Source organism: Heterodontus francisci, chromosome 2 (genome assembly GCF_036365525.1).
Source record: "Heterodontus francisci isolate sHetFra1 chromosome 2, sHetFra1.hap1, whole genome shotgun sequence".
Taxonomy (NCBI): Eukaryota; Metazoa; Chordata; class Chondrichthyes; order Heterodontiformes; family Heterodontidae; genus Heterodontus; species Heterodontus francisci.
In genome coordinates, this window is record NC_090372.1 from 169,989,034 (window position 1) to 170,010,988 (window position 21,955).

The window sequence follows — 21,955 nt, forward strand, 5'->3', positions numbered from 1 at the left end:
ATCTCTGCTTCACGCCATTGGAGATTTGGAAGGGACTCGAGCAGTCGCTGTTTTGTTTGACTTGTCCATACTGATTTTCATGCAACTTCTTCACCATGGCCAGGAACCTGGGCATCCAAGTTTTTCAAGGATTTTCCAAAGTCCATCTCTGCTCACAGTGTCGAATGCCTTGGTGAGGTCTACAAAATTGACATACAGGCCTTTGTTTTACTCACGACACTTTTATAATTGTCTGAGTGCAACTACCATGTCTGTGGTGCCTCTGTTTGCTCTGAAACCACACATGCTCTCAGGGAGGCTTTCTTCCACAATGGTAGGCACAAGCCTATTCTAGCCAGTATCTTCCCAGCAATAGAAAGGAGGGTGATCCCACGGTAGTTGGAGCAGTCTGATTTTTCTCCTTTGTTTTTGTACAAGGTGATGATACCGGCATCACACAGATCCTGTGGAATCCTGCCCTGTTCCCAGCAGGCCGTGAAAAACTCATGAAGCTTGGTGTCTAGGGCAGGGCCAGCATGTTTCAAGGCTTCGGGTGGAATTCCATCGACTCCGGGGGGGCTTTGTTGCTCTTCATCTGGTTAATGGCGGTCACAATTTCCTCCAGAGTTGGGCTCTGATCCAGTTCTTCTTTGACCGGCTGTTTTTGGATGTGATTGATGGCAGTATCATACACTGTGCACTTGGCACTGAAGAGAGTTTCTAAGTGCTCCAACCAGCAATTCAGGACTGACTCCTTGCCGGTGTGTAGGTTCTTTCCATCAGTGCTCGTCAAGGGGTTTTGGATTTGATATGCTGGTTGATAGATTTTACTGCTTCATTAGAAAGTTCTTCTGTTGCCAGTTTCAGCGTACAGTTAAGTTTTTTTCCGCAAGTGCAATCCACCAGTCATTTTGGATGTTCCTCAGTTTACATTGAAGGGTTCTACATGCTTGACAGTAGGCTATATTTTTCTCTTGGCTGGCCAGCTGAGCCAGATGAGACTGATGAGCTGACCTTTTTATTTTTAGCAGATCTTGAATTTCCTTGTCATTTTCATCAAACCAGTTCCTATTCTTCTTGGTGCTGGGTCCGATGACCTCGTTGGAAATACCCAGTACTGCAGCTTTGAGGTGTTCCCAGAGTTCTTCTGGAGTGGAATCAGCAGTGAGATCAGGATGTTCCAATCTAGTCTGTAAGGTTGCTTGATATCTATCTCTGTAAGATGAGTTTTGCATGTTGCTGACTCGAAATTTCTTTGATGGGTTGTCTCTAGGCCTGTTCTTGGGCTTAGGCTTAAAGTGGAAGTTCAGCTTTGAATGAATGAGACGGTGGTCCGTGTGACAGTCAACACTGGGCATGACTCTAGTATGCAGGATGTTCTTTAGATCACACTGGCGCACCAAGATTTAATCTATCAGGTGCCAGTATTTAGAGTGGGGATGTATCCATGTGGTTTTGAAGTGATCTTTTTGTTGAGCTCCGTAACAGGAAACAAAGGGTAATGGTCGATTGATGTTTTTGTGAATGGCATTCCACAGGGCTCAGTGTTGGGTCCATTGCTGTTTTTTTTTAATTCATTCATGGGATGTGGGCGTCGCTGGCCAGGCCTGCATTTATTGCCCATCCCTAATTGCCCTTGAGAAGGTGGTGGTGAGCTGCCTTCCTGAACCGCTACAGTCCATGGGAGGTAGGTACACCCACTGTGCTGTTAGGAAGGGAATTCCAGGATTTTCACCCAGCAACAGAGAAGGAATGATGATATAGTTCCAAGTCAGGATGGTGTGTGACTTGGAGGGGAACTTGCAAGTGGTGGTGTTCCCATGCATTTGCTGCCCTTCTCCTTCTAGGTGGTAGAGGTCGCAGGTTTGGAAGGTGCTGTCTAAGGAGCCTTGCAGTGCATCTTGTAGATGGTACACACTGCTGCCACTGTGCGTCGGTGGTGGAGGGAGTGAATGTTTGTGGATGGGGTGCCAATCAAGCGAGCTGCTTTGTCCTGGATGGTGTCGAGCTTCTTGAGTGTTGTTGGAACTGCACCCATCCAGGCAAGTGGAGAGTATTCCATCACACTCCTGACTTGTGCCTTGTCGATGGTGGACGGCTTTGGGGAGTCAGGAGGTGAGTTACTCGCTGCAGGGTTCCTAGCCTCTGACCTGCTCTTGTAGTCACGGTATTTATATGGCTACTGCAGTTCAGTTTCTGGTCAATGGTAGCCCCTAGGATGTTGATAGTGGGAGATTCAGCATTGGTAATGCCATTGAATGTTAAGGGGAGATGGTTAGATTCTCTCTTGTTGGAGATGGTCTTTGCCTGGCACTTGTGTGGCGCGAATGTTACTTGCCACTTATCAGCCCAAGCCTGGATATTGCTGCATTTCTACACGGACTGCTTCAGTATCTGAGGAGTCGCGAATGGTGCTGAACATTGTGCAAATATCCCCACTTCTGACCTTATGATTGAAGGAGCTGAAGATGATTGGGCCGAGGACATATTAATGATTTGGACTTGAATGTGGGAGGCATGATTGGGAAATTTGCAGATGACACAAAAATTGGCTGTGTAGTTGATAGTGAAGAGGATAGCTGTAGACCCCAGAACGATATCAATGGTTTGGTTGAGTGAGCGGAAACGTGGCAAATGGAATTCAATCCAGAGAAGTGTGAGGTAATGCATTTGGGAGGGCCAACAAAGCAAGGGAGTAGACAATAAACTGGAGGATATTGAGATGGGTAGAGGAAGTGAGAGACCTTGGAGTGCATGTCCACAGGTACCTGAAGGTGGCAGGACAGGTAGGTAAAGTGATGAAGAAGGCATATGGAATGCTTTCCTTTATTGGCCGAGGTATAGAATACAAAAGCAGGGATGTAATGCTGGAACTGTATAAAATGCTGGTTAGGCCCCAGCTGGAGTATTACATACAATTCTGGTCACCACATGACAGGAAGGACTTAATTGCTCTGGAGAGAGTACAGAGGAGATTTGCAAGAATGTTGCCAGGGCTGGAAAATTGCAGCTATGAGGAAAGATTGGATAGGCTAGGGTTGTTTTCCTTAGAGCAGAGGAGTCATAGAGTTATACAGCACAGAAACAGGTCATTCGGCCCATCGTGTCTGTGCCAGCCATCCAGCACCCAACTATTCTAATCCCATATTCCTGCACTTGGCCCGTAGCCTTGTATGCTGTGGCGTTTCAAGTGCTCATCTAAATACTCCTTCAATGTTGTGAGGGTTCCCGCCTCCACCACCTCTTCAGGCAGTGCGTTCCACATTCCAGCCGCTGGGTGAAAAACTTTTCCTCAAATCCCCCCCAAACCTCCTACCGCTTACCCTAAATCTATGCCCCCTGGTTATTGAACCCTCCGCTAAGGGAAAAGGTTTCTTCCTATCTAACCTATTAATGCCCCTCATAATTTCGTATACCTCTTTCATGTCCCCCCTCAGCCTTCTCTGCTCCAAGGAAAACAACCCTAGCCTTTTCAGTCTCTTTTCATAGCTGAAATACTCCAGCCCAGGCAACATCCTGGTGAATCTCCTCTGCACCCTCTCCAGTGCAATTACATCCTTCCTATAGTGCGGTGACCAGAATTGTACACTATACACAGGAGGCTGAGGGGCGACTTAATTGAAGTGTACAAAATTAAGAGGGGCCTAGATAGAGTAGACAGGAAGGACCTGTTCCCCTAGCGGAGATGTCAGTTGTCAGAGGGCACAGATTTAACATGATTGGTAGAAGGATTAGAGGGGATATGAGAAAAACTTTTTCACCCAGAGGGTGGTGGATGTCTGGAATTGGCTGCCCGGAATGGTAATGGAGGCAGAAACCCTCAACTCATTTAAAAGGTACCTGAACATGCACCTGAAGTGCTGTAACTTGCAAGGCTACGGACCAGGTGCTGGAAGGTGGGATTAGCATGGTCAGCTAGTTTTTTCAGCTGGTGCAGATACGATGGTCTGAATGGCCTCTTTCTGTGCTGTAACCTTTCTATAGTTCTATGGCCCCCTCCCCCAGCCCACAAGAAGGCCGCCTAGTTTTATCAGGTGGGGTTCTTGGGGGCTTTGCCGTCTAGCTGCTGAGGGTAAAATACCCGAGGCAGCGGGAGGAGACCCTTAAGTGGCAGTTAATTGGCCGCTTAAGGGCATTGATTGACATGGGGCGGGTGGGCCATTTCTTGCCACCACCACCCCACGTAAAATTGCAGCGGGGGTCAGGAATGGCCCCCCCCCCCCCCCCCCCTGCCTCACACTCAATTTTACACTCCCTTCAACTCCCACACCCAACCCCCTTGCCACCAGCTCACTCATTGGGGAGGCCATAAAATTCCGGCCAACATTTTTAAAAACTGATAAATAGCAGCAATAGCAGTTGTGTGGTAAATCGAAGATGGCCGAGCTTTTTGTCTTTGCAAGCAATTTAGATGAATATCATAGTGTCTTGGGGGTCATGTACAAAGTTTAAATCAGTGTTCCTACTAACTTGCATATATCTAAAATTGTGAATATTAACAAAACTTGGATTTCGGATTTACTAATGAGGCGATAATGCTGAGAAGAGCCCTTTCTAAACCTACAGGTCCATGAAATTTAAACAGGATAAACCAGCAAGTATGAAATCTAAGTGCAAATGGGACATAAGACTAAGATATCTGGTGTGGTGTTCCAGATTGCTACAGCTGTAATAAATGACCGAAGCCACTAATCCATGGCGGAATGAATAGAATCACAGAATACAATTTCCAAAAATTAATAAAAATCTAAGAATCAGATACCAACCTGCAGTAGTTAATTCAGATACTTCAAGTTTTTCAACAAAATTCTGCTGCCCACATTTTCTCTCAGCATTTTTGAAACTCATGAATGACTAAAGAGGATCAACTTCACAAATACATTTTAAAAATGTCAGCATACAGTATCTATTTTTTGCAGTGGCCTGCTCTGTTTAATATTAGTTTTTGAAGTTTTTTTAACTAAAATAAATTAACTTAAAAATCAGCAGGAATTGCTGCTGAAGGATTTTGACCAATCGTGCGCGGGAGGTTTGATGGTCGTGCAATCAATGGAATTGTGTGCTGTTTGCATCACTGATATTCGCGAAGAAGTTGTATTTGTTTTCTTCCAGTTTCAGCCCCTTTTATATGTAAATTTTACCCTCCTGAAAATCCCCAACATGAAAAGAGTAACTCCTGAATTTCAAATAAAGAAAAACTGGTGTCATTATTCATGATTAGTAGTCTCCAATATTTAGGCCACAGAGCTTGGGATTTTCTTGAACATCTGTTGTTGCATCTCTTTTCTTCCTTCGCCTGCCCTTGCTATCAACTGAAGACCATCAAGAGCTGAGATAGAGAAAGTGAATACAAACCAAGTGAATGTGAAGGTCCTAGAGAGTCTGTTCATGAATAGCAGGGAATGGTGCACATCTATGAAGATAGGTGAGGGCCTTGGGGATTAACATAAGGAAAAGCATGTGGGAAGGGTATGGAGAGTGCCAGGAAATCAGCCAATATGCAATGTACAGAAGAGAGAGGCATGGAGGTTAATAGTTAATATGTAGCACAGGACTTGGGTGTGTGGTTCCTGCATCCCCGGTTGTATAGAGGTAGTTATATTTTCTAATTGGCAAAGTACACATATGAATGCTTAATGTACTCCTACTGCATTCCTCTGTGAGCTATTTTAGACACTGCCACGGATGACCAACCTGCATAAAAATAGCTCATAGGAACACGTATGTACAGCCATGGCTTCAGCCATTTAGACCCTATGCTGTGGAATTCACTTCCTAAATCCCTTCCCCTCTCCACCTTTCTTCTTTCAAGAACCTCCTTAAAACCCACCTCTTTAACCAAACATTTGGTCACCCCTCCTAATATTGCCTTCTCTAGTCCAGCATCCATTTTTATCCAATTACACTTCTGTGAAGTGCTTTGGGATTATTTTCTACATTATAGGTACTATATAAATGCAAGTTGTTGTTAAATATTGATATTCGAACTTCATTGAATGGAAAATATATCCCATAATCCCAGATTTGAAACACTTTCTGTGCTGACGTGTGGGAATCTCATGTAATGAGAACAGAATTGATTTGAACCATTGGTTTCGATGATAGGGAATAGCATCCCTTTACATTTTATAGACTAGGCAACCCATTTTCCATTTTCAATAAATGTGATTCTTCAATGTCAGTGAAAGTCTCAGAATTCTATGTAATAAAACAATTCGTAAGTCAATAAATAGAGGTCATAAACTTAAGACCTTCGCCAAAAGGAGAGGCGAAAAGAATTTTTATGTAGACAGCTGAAATGAGAAGAATGTCCTACCAGAAACAATGGCCGGGATTTTATGGCCCCCCCCGAGGTGGGGAAGGAGGCGGGGGGGCACGGAATATCGTGACTGGGGGCAGCAAGGCAGAGGGCCTGTCGCCAAGCGATCTTCCCCGGGGGCAGGATACGCCAACAACAGCCTTCCTGCCTAGAGGCCAATAAGTGGTCTATTAATGGCCAATTAAGGGCCTGGTCCCACCGCCACTGGGATGTTACCAACGGGGAGGATGCCTTGCAACATGAGGCACCCTCCCTGCGGGCTTGGGGGTTGGGGGGACTCTACCATGGGCAATTAGTGACCCACGGAGGACCCCACCAGGAACAACTTTACCCCCACCCCCCAGGATCCCCCTCTTTCTGGACTGCATGACCAGCTCCTACCTTCCTCCCCCACCCCCCAACCACCACCGGGGCCTTCAGGCCTGGCCCTGTTGATCCAACCTCACTTACCTCTTGTCCGGGTTTCCAGCACTGGGCCTGGGTCCAAGGCCTCTGTGGAACTGGCAGTGGCCACTGCTCCCAGTGGCACTGCCAATACTGCTGATCTGCCAGCCCTGTGATTGGCCGGCAGCTCATGGAGGCGAGATCCCCATCTTTAAAGGGACAGGGATCCCGCCTCTTGCAACTTTAAATGAGAAACACTGGAGAATCGCTCCGGGGTGGGACCACAAAAATGCAGAGGCGGGACTCCCCCGCCTTTTCAGCCCAGCGCCAGTAGCCCACCTCCTACACAAAATCCAGCCCCTTATTGGAGGAAGAATTAATAATAGATATTAAAAAGGAAATGGATAAATATTTGAAAATGGAAGCTTTAACAGGATATAAGGAAAGAGAAAGGAATTGGAACTAAATAACTTTTTCCAGAGTGCCTTGTGAGCACAATGGGTAGAGTAGCCCCTTGCTGTGCTGTAAAATTCCATGAAATATCAAAACTAATTCTTGAAATATCACACGTACATCTAGTGAGCAAAGAACAGTACAGCACAGGAACAGGCCATTCGGCCCTCCAAGCCTGCGCCGATCTCGATGCCTGTCTAAACTAAAACCTTCTGCACCTCCGGGGACCGTATCCCTCTATTCCCATCCTATTCATGTATTTGTCAAGATGCCTCTTAAACGTCATTATCGTACCTGCTTCCACCACCTCCTCTGGCAGCAAGTTCCAGGCACTCACCACCCTCTGTGTAAAAAAACTTGCCCTGCACATCCCCTCTAAACTTTGCCCCTCGCACCTTAAACCTATGTCCCCTAGTAACTGACTCTTCCACCCTGGGAAAAAGCTTTTGACTATCCACTCTGTCCATGCCACTGATAACTTTGTAAACCTCTATCATGTCGTCCCTCCACCTCCATCGTTCCAGTGAAAACAATCCGAGTTTTTCCAACCTCTCCTCATAGCTAATACCCTCCAGACTAGGCAACATCCTGGTAAACCTCTTCTGTACCCTCTCCAAAGCCTTCACATCCTTCTGGTAGTGTGGCAACCAGAATTGCACGCAATATTCTAAGTGTGGCCTAACTAAGGTTCCGTACAGCTGCAGCATGACTTGCCAATTTTTATACTCCAGGCCCCGACTGATGAAGGCAAGCATGCCGTATGCCTTCTTGACTACCTTATCCACCTGCGTTGCCACTTTCAGTGATCTGTGGACCTGTACGCCCAGATCTCTCTGCCTGTCAGTACTCCTAAGGGTTCTGCCATTTACTGTCTACTTCCCACCTGTATTAGACCTTCCGAAATGCATTACCTCACATTTGTCCGGATAAAACTCCATCTGCCATTTCTCCGCCCAAGTCTCCAACTGATCTATATCCTGCTGTATCCTCTGACAATCCTTGACACTGTCCGCAGCTCCACCAACCTTTGTGTTGTCCGCAAACTTACTAATCAGACCAGCTACACTTTCCTCCAAATCATTTATATATACTACAAACAGCAAAGGTCCCAGCACTGATCCCTGCGGAACACCACTAGTCAGAGCCCTCCATTCAGAAAAGCACCCTTCCACTGCTACCCTCTGTCTTCTATGACCGAGCCAGTTCTGTATCCAAATTGCCAGCTCACCTCTGATCCCGTGTGACTTCACCTTTTGTACCAGTCTGCCATTAGGGACCTTGTCAAAGGCTTTACTGAAGTCCATGTAGACAACATCCACTGCCCTTCATCAATCATCTTCTTCACTTCCTCAGAAAACTCGATCAAGTTAGTGAGACACGACCTCCCCTTCACAAAACCATGCTGCCTCTCGCTAATAAGTTAATTTGTTTCCAAATGGGAGTAAATCCTGTCCCGAAGAATCCTCTCCAATAATTTCCCTACCACTGACGTAAGGCTCACCGGCCTGTAATTTTCTGGATTATCCTTGCTACCCTTCTTAAACAAAGGAACAACATTGGCTATTCTCCAGTCCTCCGGGATCTCACCTGTAGCCAATGAGGATACAAGGATTTCTGTCAAGGCCCCAGCAATTTCCTCCCTTGCCTCCCTCAGTATTCTGGGGTAGATTCTATCAGGCCCTGGGGACTTATCTACCTTAATTTTTTTCAAGACTCCCAACACCTCCTCCTTTTTGATATCGACATGACCCAGACTATCTACACTCCCTTCCTTAGACTCATCATCCACCAAGTCCTTCTCTTTGGTGAATACTGATGCAAAGTACTCATTTAATACCTCGCCCATTTCCTCTGGCTCCACGCCTAGATTCCCTCCTCTGTCCTTAAGTGGGCCAACCCTTTCCCTGGTTACCCTCTTGCTCTTTATATACGTATAAAAAGCCATGGGATTTTCCTTAATCCTGTTTGCCAATGACTTTTCATGATCCCTTTTAGCCCTCCTGACTCCTTGCTTAAGTTCCTTCCTACTGTCTTTATATTCCTCAAGTGCTTCATCTGTTCCCAGCCTTCCAGCCCTTACAAATGCTTCCTTTTTCTTTTTGACTAGGCTCACAATATCCCGCGTTATCCAAGGTTCCCGAAACTTGCCAAACTTATCCTTCTTCCTCACAGGAACGTGCTGGTCCTGGATTCTAATCAACTGACATTTGAAAGACTCCGACATGTCAGATGTTGATTTACCCTCAAACAGACGCCCCCAATCTAAATTCTTCAGTTCCTGCCTAATATTGTTATAATTAGCCTTCCCCCAATTTAGCACATTCACCCGAGGATCACTCTTATCCTTATCCACAAATACCTTAAAAGTTACGAAATTATGGTCACTGTTCCTGAAATGCTCCCCTACTGAAACTTCGAACACCTGGCCGGGCTCGTTCCCCAATACCAGGTCCAGTGCGGCCCCATCCCTAGTTGGACTATCTGCATATTGTTTCAAGAAGCCCTCCTGGATGCTCCTTACAAATTCTGCCCCATCTAAGCCCCTAGCACTAAGTGAGTCCCAGTCAATATAGGGGAAGATAAAATCACCCACCACTACAATCCTGTTACCTTTACATCTTTCCAAAATCTGTCTACATATCTGCTCCTCTACCTCCCGTTGGCTGTTGGGAGGCCTGTAGTAAACCCCCAACATTGTGACTGCACCCTTCCTATTCCTGAGCTCTACCCATATTGCCTCGCTGCATGACCCCTCCGAGGTGTTCTCCCGCAGTACAGCTGTGATATTCTCCTTAACCAGTAATGCAACTCCCCCACCCCTTTTACATCCCCCTCTATCCCGCCTGAAGCTTCTAAATCCCAGAACATTTAGCTGCCAATCCTGTCCATCCCTCAACCAAGTCTCTGTAGTAGCAACAACATTATAGATCCAAGTACTAATCCAAGCTCCAAGTTCATCTGCCTTCCCTGCTATACCTCTTGCATTGAAACAAATGCACTTCAGACCACCAGTCCCGCTGTGCTTTGCAACATCTCCCTGCCTGCTCTTCCTCTTAGTCTTACTGGCCTTATTTACTGGTTCCCCCTCAGTTATTTCACCTGCTGACCTACTGCTCTGGTTCCCACCCCCCCGCCACACTAGTTTAAACCCTCCCGAGTGACGCTTGCAAACCTCGCAGCCAGGATATTTGTGCCCCTCAGTTTAGATGCAACCCGTCCTTCTTGTACAGGTCCCACCTGTCCCGCAACAGATCCCAGTGATCCAGATATCTGAAACCCTCCCTCCTACAACCAGATGTTCAGCCATGTGTTTAGCTGCACTGTCTTCCTATTTCTAGCCTCACTGGCATGTGGCACAGGGAGTAATCCCGAGATTACAACCCTAGAGGTCCTGTCTTTTAACTTTCTACCTAACTCCCTGAACTCCCCCTGCAGGACCTCGTCACTCTTCCTGCCTATGTCGTTAGTACCAATGTGTACCACAACCTTTGGCTGTTCACCCTCTCCCTTCAGAATGCCCCCTGTCCATTCAGAGACATCCTTGACTCTGGCACCAGGGAGGCAACATACCAGCCTGGAGTCTCTTTCACGTCCACAGAAGCGCCTATCTGTGCCCCTGACTATAGAGTCCCCTAAAACTATTGCTCTTCTGCGCTTTGTCCCTCCCTGCTGAACAACAGAGCCAGCCGTGGTGCCACTGCTCTGGCTGCTGCTGTTGTTTTCCCCTGATAGGCCATCCCCCCCAACAGTATCCAAGATGGTATACTTGTTAGAGAGGGGGATAGCCACAGGGGATTCCTGCACTAACTGCCTGCCCCTTCTAGCAGTCACCCATCTATCTACCTGCATCTTGGGTGTAACCACATCTCTAAAACTCCTGCCTATGACGCTCTCTGCCACCTGCATGTTCCTAAGTGCATCCGGTTGCGGCTCCAACCGATCCATGAGGTCTGTGAGGAGCTGCAACTGGGTACACTTCCTGCAGATGTAATCGTCTGGAACGCTGGAAGCGTCATGGACCTCCCACATATCATAGGTGAAGCACTTTACCCCTCTAACTGACATTTCTTGCACTAATTAATAAATTAATTTAAAATAAATACTTAAATACTTATTAAATCCTTACTAAATTAGGTTACAATTAACTATATGGTCCCTCACGCTAGATTTCTACTATAAATATTAAATGCTAAATACAGTAATCTCCTCCCTTTGGTTTAGTTACTCCTCTACTTATTAGTTAATTAGTTAATTAGGGTTTTAATCAATGTTTTATTTTCAAAATCAGTGCAGATTCCCTATCAGCCAATCAGGTCACAGCTTTCCTGTGACGTAACTTTTTCAGTTTTTTTTTCCACCCGAGGTAACTTACCGGTCGGGAACTCCGCCCTCCGAGTCTTCTCCCTGGATGTAAATACATTTTAAAAGCCATTGTTGGGTTTTGAGTGTCACATTTATTACCCATATCTTGTTACCCTGGGAAGATGATAAGCCTTCTTGTTGAACTGCTAGTTAGCTGAGTGGCTTGCTGGGTCACTTCAGGAAGCAGTTAAGACTCAACTCTATTGGAGTGGTATTAGAGTCACATGTAGATAAGGACAGCAGATTTTCTTCCCTAAAGGTCATTAGTGAATCAGGTGGGTGTTTATGAGAATCTGGCAGTTTCATGGACATTTTTACAGATAACAGCTTTTACTTCCAGATTTTTTTTTACTGATTTCAGTCTCTAAAACTGTCATGGTCAGATTTGAGCTTGTGTTCTTTGGGTTATTAGTCCAAGGCTCAGGATTATTTGTACAGTAGCATAATATAACCAGTACACTACCTTACAGTGGTTGTCAGTGAGATTGTGTATGATCACAACTTGAGTCAATTTCAAGCTAATCTACTGCATGTTTTTCCATTTTTTCTTTTAAAGTCTTTATTCATTAGTATGAAAATTGCAGTATTACAGTTTCACTCTTCATATGTTCTTAGTTTTTTTGTGGATGATTAAATTAAGAGCATTATTGATACTGTGTTCATGGTAATGAATTTGTTACATTTTATATGGTTAACAATAGCTCTGAAACCAAGTACGATTCTGGCACTGGTTGGCCTTCTTTCTGGCAAGTCCATGGTACAGTGGGTAATGATGAAACCAATACCAATGCATTACGTCGAACAGATAACTCCATGGGATCGACTGGAACAGAGGTTATTTGCAAAAAGGTAGATATAAACAGTCTGAATCCAGTGTTGCCAATTTTCTATCAAAATTCCTGGATGTGGTTAAAACACCAACTTTCCTTTCATATAAATCATCAGGAAAAACCATTACCTCTCAATGAAAATAAAATTGATTTCTATGAGATGAATGTCCAGAAACAAACTTTTAAAAGACCATATTCTGTCAATTTAGTAGAATATAATTCCAGTTTTATACATTTGTTTCGAAAAGACCACATCAGTGCTTGCTTGGGTAGAATATGAGATGGCAAAGTCAAGGTTACAGTATTATCTTTTTGCAAGTACAGTATGCTAACAAAGTTTATAAGATAACCTTAGAATTGATAAATATAACACTTAGCTGTCTCTGATCTATAGCCTATAGCTACTTTTAAAAGTAGTTCAGAATATTTGCTGTTAATGGCTCATGTTACTGCACACTATAGGGTGGGGGGATGCTGGGAAGCCCTCCCCATAAAACTATATATATTTAAAATGCATAAGCACCTGGCAATAATTTAATTTTGTGGATTTAAGTCTCAATCTAAGGCATTCTTAGCATCATGTCCACTGAACTCTCTGTTTTATCTTTTATTATTTAGTGTGATGCGCACTTGGGCCATGTGTTTGATGATGGACCAGAACCTACAGGACATCGATTTTGCATCAACAGCGTTGCATTAACTTTCAAACCCAAATCAGTACAGTGATTTCTAACAAAATATTATGGAGCAGTTTGTTATGTAATAGCTGGTTGAACCTAGACTGAGTTCCCAACAGTGTCAATGCCATAAATTAGTGTCACTACTTGCTTTCATAGTAGCTTCTTCTGTGTGGTACATTCTCAAAAATATTTATTGTGCATTAACAGAAAGAGCAAAGTGTACCAGTGTTTGTGCCAAGATATTGGAGAGACACTCCTTAAAGTTCAAGTTAAAGCGAAGATCGTATTTCAGTTTATGCTACACAATCTGTTAACCATGTAATTTTGTAAGAAATTAATGTGAAATTAATATCAAAGTGATTTTATTTTATGCAAATAATTATTAAAAAATCAAATAAAAATGATACATTTCTCAGATATAAAACAGATATACCCAGATGAAAAATTATGGGTTAATGTTTTGAGTAGAGATCCTTCATTGGAACCCAATCCCATTTATAATATTCTGTCTTTCCCTCTTTTGGAGGCTGCCTAAAATTCTTTCTAGGATTTGCAGTTTACTTCATCTCTGCTGCGTTAAACTTCTTGCTTCCCAGCCTCAACTAACCCAAGTTTAAGAAGTCATGTCGATGCAGTTCTAATTAATCTGTTGGCATTGATTGACATAATATTTCTATGCAGTATTCAAAAGGGAAACCAAAAATTAAATTTCATTTATTCAAATGTGTATTCAGACAACTGTGGTTTCCTGGTTCGCAAGAGGATCTGAGACTCTTCAGTCTGCTTCCTGTTTGATGTGCTAGAGGTTAATTGTGTGACTAATAGTGTGAACAAATGTGATTTGTAAATTAAAAAGATCAATTGTGATTTGACTGTATATATCTATTCCTGTAGTTCCTGAATGCCATCTAATACATTAAAATGGGTAGTTACCTTGAGCTATTGTGAATGATCATTGTTTTAATTGCTCTTGTTTATGTCTTTAATTGGAGCAACCTTTTACGAGGAGGCAAAAGTTATAACTAGGCAGGATATGTATTAATACAAGAGCAAAATACTGTGAATGCTGGAACTCTGAAATGAAAACAGAAAGTGCCAGAAATACTCAGCAGGTCTGGCAGCATCTGTGGAGAGAGAAACAGAGTTAAAGTTTCAGGTTTGCAGCCCTTCATCAGAACTGGCAAAAGTAAGAAATGTTGCAGTCTTTGAGCAAGTGGGAGGGGGGAAGTAGAACATGAAGGACTGTGATAGGACAGAGGGGGGAGAGGTTAAATGACAGAGATGTCATGGAACATAATGTAAATGGAGTTCTAAATAGTTGTAGCGAAAGACAAAACATGAGTCCAGAGAGAGTGCTAATGGCAGAATAATGAACAGCTCTGTACGAAAGCAAAAGCATGAAAAACAAGTTTAAGACTAGCACATGGCTAAAAGATAAAAATAAATAAATGTTAAAAAGGATATATAATATATATATATATATATATAAAAATAAAATATAAATAAGCAAAAAATAATGGGACTCTTGCTCTGAAATTATTGAACTCAATATTGAGTCCAGATGGCTGTAGAATGCCTAATCAGAAAATGAGGTGCATTTCTCGAGCTTGCGTTGATGTTCACTGGAACACTGCAGCAGGCCAAGGACAGAAATGTGGGCATGGGAACAAGGTGGAGGATTAAAATGGCAAGCAACTGGAAGCTCGGGATCATGCTTGCGGACCGAGTGGAAGTGTTCTACAAAGCAGTCACCCAATCTGCGTCAGGTCTCGCCAATGTAAAAGAGACTGTACTGTGAGCAGTGAATACAGTATTCTAAATTGAAAGCAGTACAGTAATTTGTGATTAATTGTGAAAAATATATATTAATACAGTTTTTTTTAATAATGGGTGACATCTGATATCATATACCCAGTCACTCCTAAACAAAAGAACTTAGGTTAAATATATGTGTTATGTAGCAGACAATTTGCCACAATTCTTAAATTGTAAGTAAATTTTTAAATTACACTCGACCACTACTTCCTTGGAGCTGCCAGCACATCAACAATCACCACCTCTCTCCAGACATCCTCCCCGTCCATTTACCAATGAGCGAGGTCCTTACCGCCCATGACCTTATTGTGAATGATTACACTGGTATTGTGGCTTTGAGTGAAACTTACCTTGTTCCTTGCTGAAACCTACATGCCTGGATATTCTTTCCAGCATCATGCTCCACAATACCATTTTAAGAAATTATGTATTTGCACCCTCAAGTCTCACTTTTTATCTGCAGTTTTCAGTGGGATCAGAGGTAATGTACCCAGATCCCAGCTTTGTGATCCCATCTCCAGCTGCTACAAGTTTGAAATGATAAAGTCAAATGTTCAAGCACTGGTATCAGTAACTCATCCCCACAGATCCACCTCTTGTCCAAGAATAATAGATGATGGGCAAGCAGTCAGACCCTCAGTAGCATTTTAACAATGCGAATGTCTTTATAATAACACTCCCTATTAATGTTTTCCTTCTGTGTAATTTCTTTTTACAACGTACTTTCAGCTTCTCCTAAAATATAGTACAGACAGCACACTACTCCCTTTTGTGTGATGTAGTTGGAGGCAATCCTTTATAAATAGTCCTGGTGGGATACTCTCGCATCCTTAAAACCCTGCGTGATCAAAAAAAATGGCAACAATGACATTCTACATTAGTCTTAAACATTATTGAGTAAAGTACTATTTGTAACTTGCTGCAGGTCAAATCTAAACTAGCTTTGGGACGATTGAAAGCAGTAAAATCGGTTGATTTATTGACACTCCTATCAATCTTTCAGATGGCTGTTAATGTTATCCTTTTTAAAATGGATTATTAAATATCTCATGAACTGAAATATAAAGCTGTTACTATTGAGGTTTAAATTCTTATTTAGGATGAAGAACAAGTCAAATTGGATGGATGAGAACAGAAAAAAAATTGCAGCAGGGAGATTAAAACGTAACTGCACATATACCTTATGGACCTATATAATAATCATATAATCTCAAAATAAAACTACAAGCACATCAATTGTTTATTTCAACTTCCAAACTTCTTAACAGCTTTTCCCACAAGTAATACCAAGAGAGAAAAACACATTACTGAGGCCCCAAACCTTTATTTTTTTACACCAATTCCAATAGTATAAACAGCAAGAGAATTTTAAATGTTAACAAAGGCGATTAGAAATACTTCCATTCGAATGAAACTATATATTTTATAGCGGTGAGTGTGGAAATCAATGGCTGGTCACTGTCAACTGAGAGCGTGTGCTGAGTTGAGGTTTAGTAATTTGCTAACATTTCTGTATCTGAAATTAAAACAACTGCAAAACTTCACGGTCAACATAACCAAGGTCAAACCTTTGATTCATTCCCATACCCATTACAATATAGAGTATATATTTTTACAGTAAAAGACAGAAATTCAATTCTTAGATCGACTGTTCAAAGTATAGAAATTTCAGATTGTACTTTACCATTTCCTTAATGCTTTTTAATAGCCACAAATTATTACAAAGTAATATTTTACAGATTTTGTTAACTGTGACAAGCAAAAGCAACCTGGAAATGATCTATTTCATCGGTGAGAGCTGTTATAGCAGATTTAATTATTAGTATTTTAGATTTAGAACTACTATTTATCAAGGAGAACGAAGTAAGCGCTAGATGACACTATAGCTCCTCGCAGTAGGCATGGCCTGAAGAAACTTCAGGCAGTAAAACATTCCAACACTGACTGACCAAGCTATCATGGAGTGATGGAGCAGCAACTGCAGCACGGCTTATTGGTTCAATAAATAGGAGACCAGGTAATTACACCAAAAGGTGAAGGGAGTTTACGCAGCACCGGCGTGTTCCTCCTGTATCCATAGAGACCGTTGTATCCAAATATAGGTTTAACTCCAGAGAGAAAGAGAGAGTGCCCCTTCACTTGATCTGTGGAGTGACCTGTCACCAAACACACACCCAAGATGCTCTTAGTGTTTTCTTGAAAATATTAAAATATGACATTTCCTGCTGTGTCATCAAAATCAGTCAACTTTGCTTACACTGCACAGTATTGTAATTCCCAAGTATAATCCTATTTTTGATGTTTGCCCACAAAACAGCGACTGTACTTTTGAAGTAATTCATTACTTCTGAGGCACTTTGGGTGTAATATGGTTACATGCGAACATACGAATTTGGAGCAGAAGTAGGCCATTCAGCTCCTCGAGTCTGCTCTGCCATTGAATAGAATTCACCTTGTCAAATGCCTTCTGGAAATACAAGTACAGTATGTCAACAGGCTCCCCTTTATCCACAATGCATGTTATTCCTTCAAAGACCTCCAATAAATTGATTAAACATGATTTCCCTTTCATAAAACCATGCTTACGATTCCCGATTACCTTGAGTTTTTCTAAGTGCCCAGCTATAGCCTCCTTAATGATCGATTCTAACACCTTCCCCACAACAGACGTCAAGCTAACTGGCCTATAGTTACCTGTTTTCTGCCTCCCCCCTCCCCCCCACTTCTTCAATAGAGGGGGTTATATTTGCTACTTTCCAACCTGATGGAATCTAGAAAATTTTGAAAAATTAGCACCAACGCATCTACTACCTCATTAGCCACTTCAATTCTTGCCCAAAACCTTCAATCTGTGTCCCCTAGTCCTTGTACCATCAGTTAATGGGAACAGTTTTTCCTTGTTTAACTTATCTAAGCCTGTCATAATCTTGTATACCTCTATCAAATCTCCCCTCAATCTCCTTTGCTCCAGAGAGAACACCCCAGCTTTTCCAACCTAACTTTGTAGTTAAAATCCCCCATCACTGGAACCATTTTGGTAAATCTCCTCTGCACCTTCTCAAGTGACCCACACATCTTTCCTAAAATGTAATGACCAGAACGGGATGCAATACTCTAGCTAAGGCCCAACCAGTGCTTTATAAAGGTTCAGCATACCTTCCCTGCTTTTGTACTCAGTGCCTCTGTTTATGAAGCACAAGATCCCAAATGCTTTACTAACCACTCTCTCAATATGTCCTACCATGGATGGATTTTTCTGTAGTTCTGGTTTTTGGGGCTATGTCTTACTGCGTTTGGGTCATTCTCAGTGTAGTAGAACCAGGAGAGACACCAATCCGGACTGGTGCAAACTCTATTGCGAACAAGCAAATAACCACGCCTACTACCCAAAGGACAGTTAGGATAGTTATAATGGGTAATGTGATTCTCAATTGTTCTTTGTAAAATACTGCTGGAATATTGTAATTTATTGTCTCACTTATGTTTAAATAAAATCATAGCTGTTACCAATATGGAGTAAGCTTCAAACCTTCCAAAGGGACTCCAGACTTTTTCCTACAATGGTGAGCCAGTTAAGAGCTGATGAATATTTATTGATATATTTTGGTGTGAGTGGGATCATCGGACTGGCATGGTTAGCATTGCCTAGGCAGTAAAGGAAGGAAAACCTTCGATGAGTGTAGGCCACCTTTACCTACCAGTAGTATTGTGGCAATTTAGCTAGGATGGTGGACTTCAACCTTGATGCTGAGAGGGCCGGAGGTAAGATGTGTGACAGACTTAGTGTTGTCTTCGAGCAGTCCAGATATGGCCTTGTATCCAAGGGCAACAGAATGTTGGGTGGCGGACTCAAATAGTGTTCAGAGGGCCATAAATAATAAGTTTGAGAAGTTATGTGTGACAGATTTATTGTCCATTTCAAGCAGTCCAGAAGGTGACTCGTATCAAAGGGCGACAGACTGGATCCAGAGCCAAATAACTGGGCAAAATCAAATTAGATAATGCAGTTGTTGCACTCTGCAGCCCGTGTTTGTGTACAACGTGGCAACATATGAGATAGCAACAATCAGAGAGATGAAATAGAGAAGGAAAAAGAATGCCAGATGCTATTCTTGCACAGCTTCCCACAGAAGTCGAGGCAAAAACCATCGTTAATAATAACCAGGAGAGGGTCAAACCTCGAATTTCAGATAGGTTTATTCTCCAGCTGATAGCCAGAGGTTGGAATGACTCCCACTTTTTGGATGCGTCCTCTCCCTGTGCTGTTTTGTAGTAACCATTTACATCCTAAGGGTCTCTGATGCATTTTTCTGTTTCTAATTTCTCTTGCTATTACCTCTTTTTGTCACATCATTATCATTTCTGTTATTTAATCATCCGTCCTCCACCTAATCACATTCTCGTTGGCTCTGTTCCTCCTTATAAGATATCTGTAACAACTCCCAGTTTTCACCGAAGATCATGGATCTGAATTGTTAACAATGCCTCCCTCCCTCCCCACAGGTGCTGCCTGACTTGCTGACTGTTTTCAGCAGTTTCTGTTTGTTTTTAAAATTTCAAATGTTGTTAGTCTGTGCCGATGCTGTACCTGCTCCGTTCTTGTTTCTTGTTCGCAGGTAACTGGCTGCAGCTCCTTGGAACTCGAATCGATCGACGGTCGCGCCGTGGACTGAGCTCCCATCGCGGGACTGGGGGGGGGGGGGGGGGGGCGCAGAGATTTAGCAGGAAATAGGAAGGATTCCATTAATATTTACAACTTCACTCTCCTAATCTGTTATTAATATACACAATACAGATCCAACAAGGGAATAAACTATCAAATAATATGGAACTATAGTGCAATAATTTCAAGAAATAAACGTTCATGGTGGCCGAGTTACATCCAATCGATGTACAAGCACTTGCCATTCCTTCTCCAGATCTTTATTGATACCCGTAAAATAATCTGAATATGCACAGGCCTGATTCAATTAAATGAATGAGTCTCCAACTCTGGATTGTCCTTTCTGTTCAATTGCTGTAATTGCTGAGGGACAGCTCATTATCTGGATGCATTAGTTTTAGCAGAAACTAACTAATCGAGCAGGTCTTCCAAAAATATCAAACCATTTCTTGAATCTGTCCAAAACGGTCTACTTACTTGACCCGTTTTTCTCAAAAGTGGTGGGAGAGGCTTCGTCCTAAAATAGGCTAGCACAGGGCGATCTTTCTGTGGGTTATAAGGCGGGATGATGGCTGCGGCTTTGGGTGCAGAGTGACTGTGATCCCTGGCGATCGAGCTAACAGCTACACAGTCCAGCAGGAAATCTTTCTCCCTCCGCCTCAGCGTTTCTATCGGAGGAGAGGGAGCGAAGCGAGGAGGCAACCGACTAACCATCATCACTAAGGTGCCGCCTGCTGCTGCTTTACTCTCGACGATGACAATTCAACCCTGAGAAAAGGGATATGTAATGATTTTAAAAGGCGGCTGCATGGAACCTAATGATGGATCCGGGATTTCTAAACGGCACAAAAATGATTATCCAATGGGAGTAAAGATGTATTTGTTTTCTGTTGCTATAGAGACAGGTACAAGAAATTAGTAAACCAACACTTCAAAAGCAAACAAAAGGTCATCGACCTGAAACACTAATCCTACCTTTCCTCTCTCCGCAGATGCATTTTCTTTAGAACTCAGCGTCATCAAAGCAAAAGATCTAACAGAACTGCTCCCTTTTTAGAGGGGCACAACTAACAGAAATCCAAATCATAAAAAAACAAAGGAAACTTAACACATCAAATAATAACGTTGCCACCGGTGTGGACTATGCACTCCAGCCTCTGTGTCTCACCAGTCACAGAAAGCCTAAAGGACATCAACAGACTCTCCACAGATGCTACCTGACCTACTGAGTGTTTCCAGCATTTTCTGTTTTCACCTTAAAAATAGTCAAGCGAGTTCTGGCCGATTGTGTCTTTCTCCATTATTGCTGAGGTGAAATAACTTTTAAGTTAATGTTCAATTTATTTTAAGGGTTCTCTCATTTTTAAATTTACAAAATCGATTAACTCTTCTTCATCTTACTGTCTGCTAGGTCAAAATAAACTATATTATATTTGTCCACTTATATGTTTATAATCCACAGATTAAAAAAAAATACACTTTGAACCCCGTGTGAACTATTGGGAAGGGGAAACAATCAATTTAAATACAGCATTAGACTTCCATTTATTTCAAGAAATTACCTGTCTGTAATGACTACCTACTTCCAGATCAACAGAAAAGATTTTATATATGGATGTGTAATCAGAGACCCCCCTGTTCAGAAAACTAGTTGAAGACAATGTTTTGTCTTAACTAAAAAAATCACATGAAATGATACAGAATGGATTCCCATTTATATCACATGTGTCTCCCACAGGAATGTGTTTTTTCATTGGTCTCACTTGCAAAGAGCCGGCAAGAATCATTGCAGGTGCAACAATGTCGGAAAGTCTTCTGAATATTTTGACCCTTCAAAATCTCATGAATGTGAGAACTTCTGCCCTTTGTTTACTGATTGTTTTGCATTATTTGTGGTTGTATCACTGTTGGACTATACCAACATCACGGAAGCTGTTTTTGGCCAGTCATTCATAGTTGGGTCTAAGTGCTGCCCAATTTTTGCATTTGGGCTCATTATACAGCTAGCAGTCTCATGTCTCATACCAGTACTCATTCACCTTGGCTCTGGCTATTTGCAGCATTTAATTTTCCTAGCATTACCCCTCCGTGATCTCCACATGCTAACAAGATGCAGACTGATCAAATACTTTTGGGAAAGAAAAAAAACCTGGCTTTTATATACTTCCGTTCAAAACCTCAGAATGTCCAAAAGCACTGCACAGCTCATGAAGTACATTTGAAGTGTAGTCTCTGGTGTAAATGTAGGAAATACAAAAGCCAATTTCTGAACAGCAATGAGATAATGACCAGATAATCTGTTTTAGTCTCTTTGAAATAATGTCCTGAGATCTTTTACATCCACCTGACAGGACAGACTTGGTTTAATGTCTTATCCAAAAAATGGCACCTCCAATCTTGCAACACTCCCTCAGTACTGCACTGGGGTGCCAGCATAGATTTCTGTGTTCAACTGTCTGAGTTGGGACTT

General features: G+C 42.5%; 2 protein-coding genes across 3 annotated transcripts in view; one reads left to right on the forward strand and one right to left on the reverse strand.

Moving 5' to 3' along the window:
- Positions 1 to 13,945, forward strand: part of msrb2 (methionine sulfoxide reductase B2) — a 56,997-nt gene extending 43,052 nt beyond the window's left edge. Inside the window, exons 4-5 of the mRNA XM_068051662.1 lie at positions 12,199 to 12,346; positions 12,946 to 13,945. Coding sequence (XP_067907763.1) covers positions 12,199 to 12,346; positions 12,946 to 13,053 — 256 coding nt within the window. The 3' untranslated portion in view covers positions 13,054 to 13,945. The remainder of the gene's footprint in view (positions 1 to 12,198; positions 12,347 to 12,945) is intronic.
- Positions 13,946 to 16,184: 2,239 nt separating this feature from the next.
- LOC137380066 (sperm microtubule associated protein 1-like) lies at positions 16,185 to 20,271 on the reverse strand. Of its 2 annotated transcripts, none has more exons than XM_068051640.1 (3): positions 19,963 to 20,271; positions 19,411 to 19,510; positions 16,185 to 16,978 (listed from the first exon to the last, which is right to left on the reverse strand). In XM_068051640.1, exons 1-3 carry the CDS (start codon positions 20,200 to 20,202, stop codon positions 16,821 to 16,823), a joined length of 498 nt encoding a protein of 165 aa, XP_067907741.1. In that variant the 5' UTR covers positions 20,203 to 20,271; the 3' UTR covers positions 16,185 to 16,820. The 2 variants fall into 2 exon arrangements, with proteins under 2 accessions (XP_067907741.1, XP_067907750.1); XM_068051649.1 differs by lacking the exon at positions 16,185 to 16,978 and adding an exon at positions 17,216 to 17,289.
- Between the last annotated feature and the right edge of the window lie 1,684 nt (positions 20,272 to 21,955).

Bases quoted from the DNA above. Each gene is read 5' to 3' on its own strand.
- LOC137380066 (XM_068051640.1), bottom strand. From the start codon at position 20,202: ATGATGGTTAGTCGGTTGCCTCCTCGCTTCGCTCCCTCTCCTCCGATA. The intron at 19,511-19,962 runs GTAAGTAGACCG...CCCCCCCCCCAG, and splicing joins TTTTGAGAAAAACGGGTCAA to TCCCGCGATGGGAGCTCAGT. The intron at 16,979-19,410 runs GTACAGCATCGG...GTTTGGTGACAG, and splicing joins AAGAAACAAGAACGGAGCAG to GTCACTCCACAGATCAAGTG.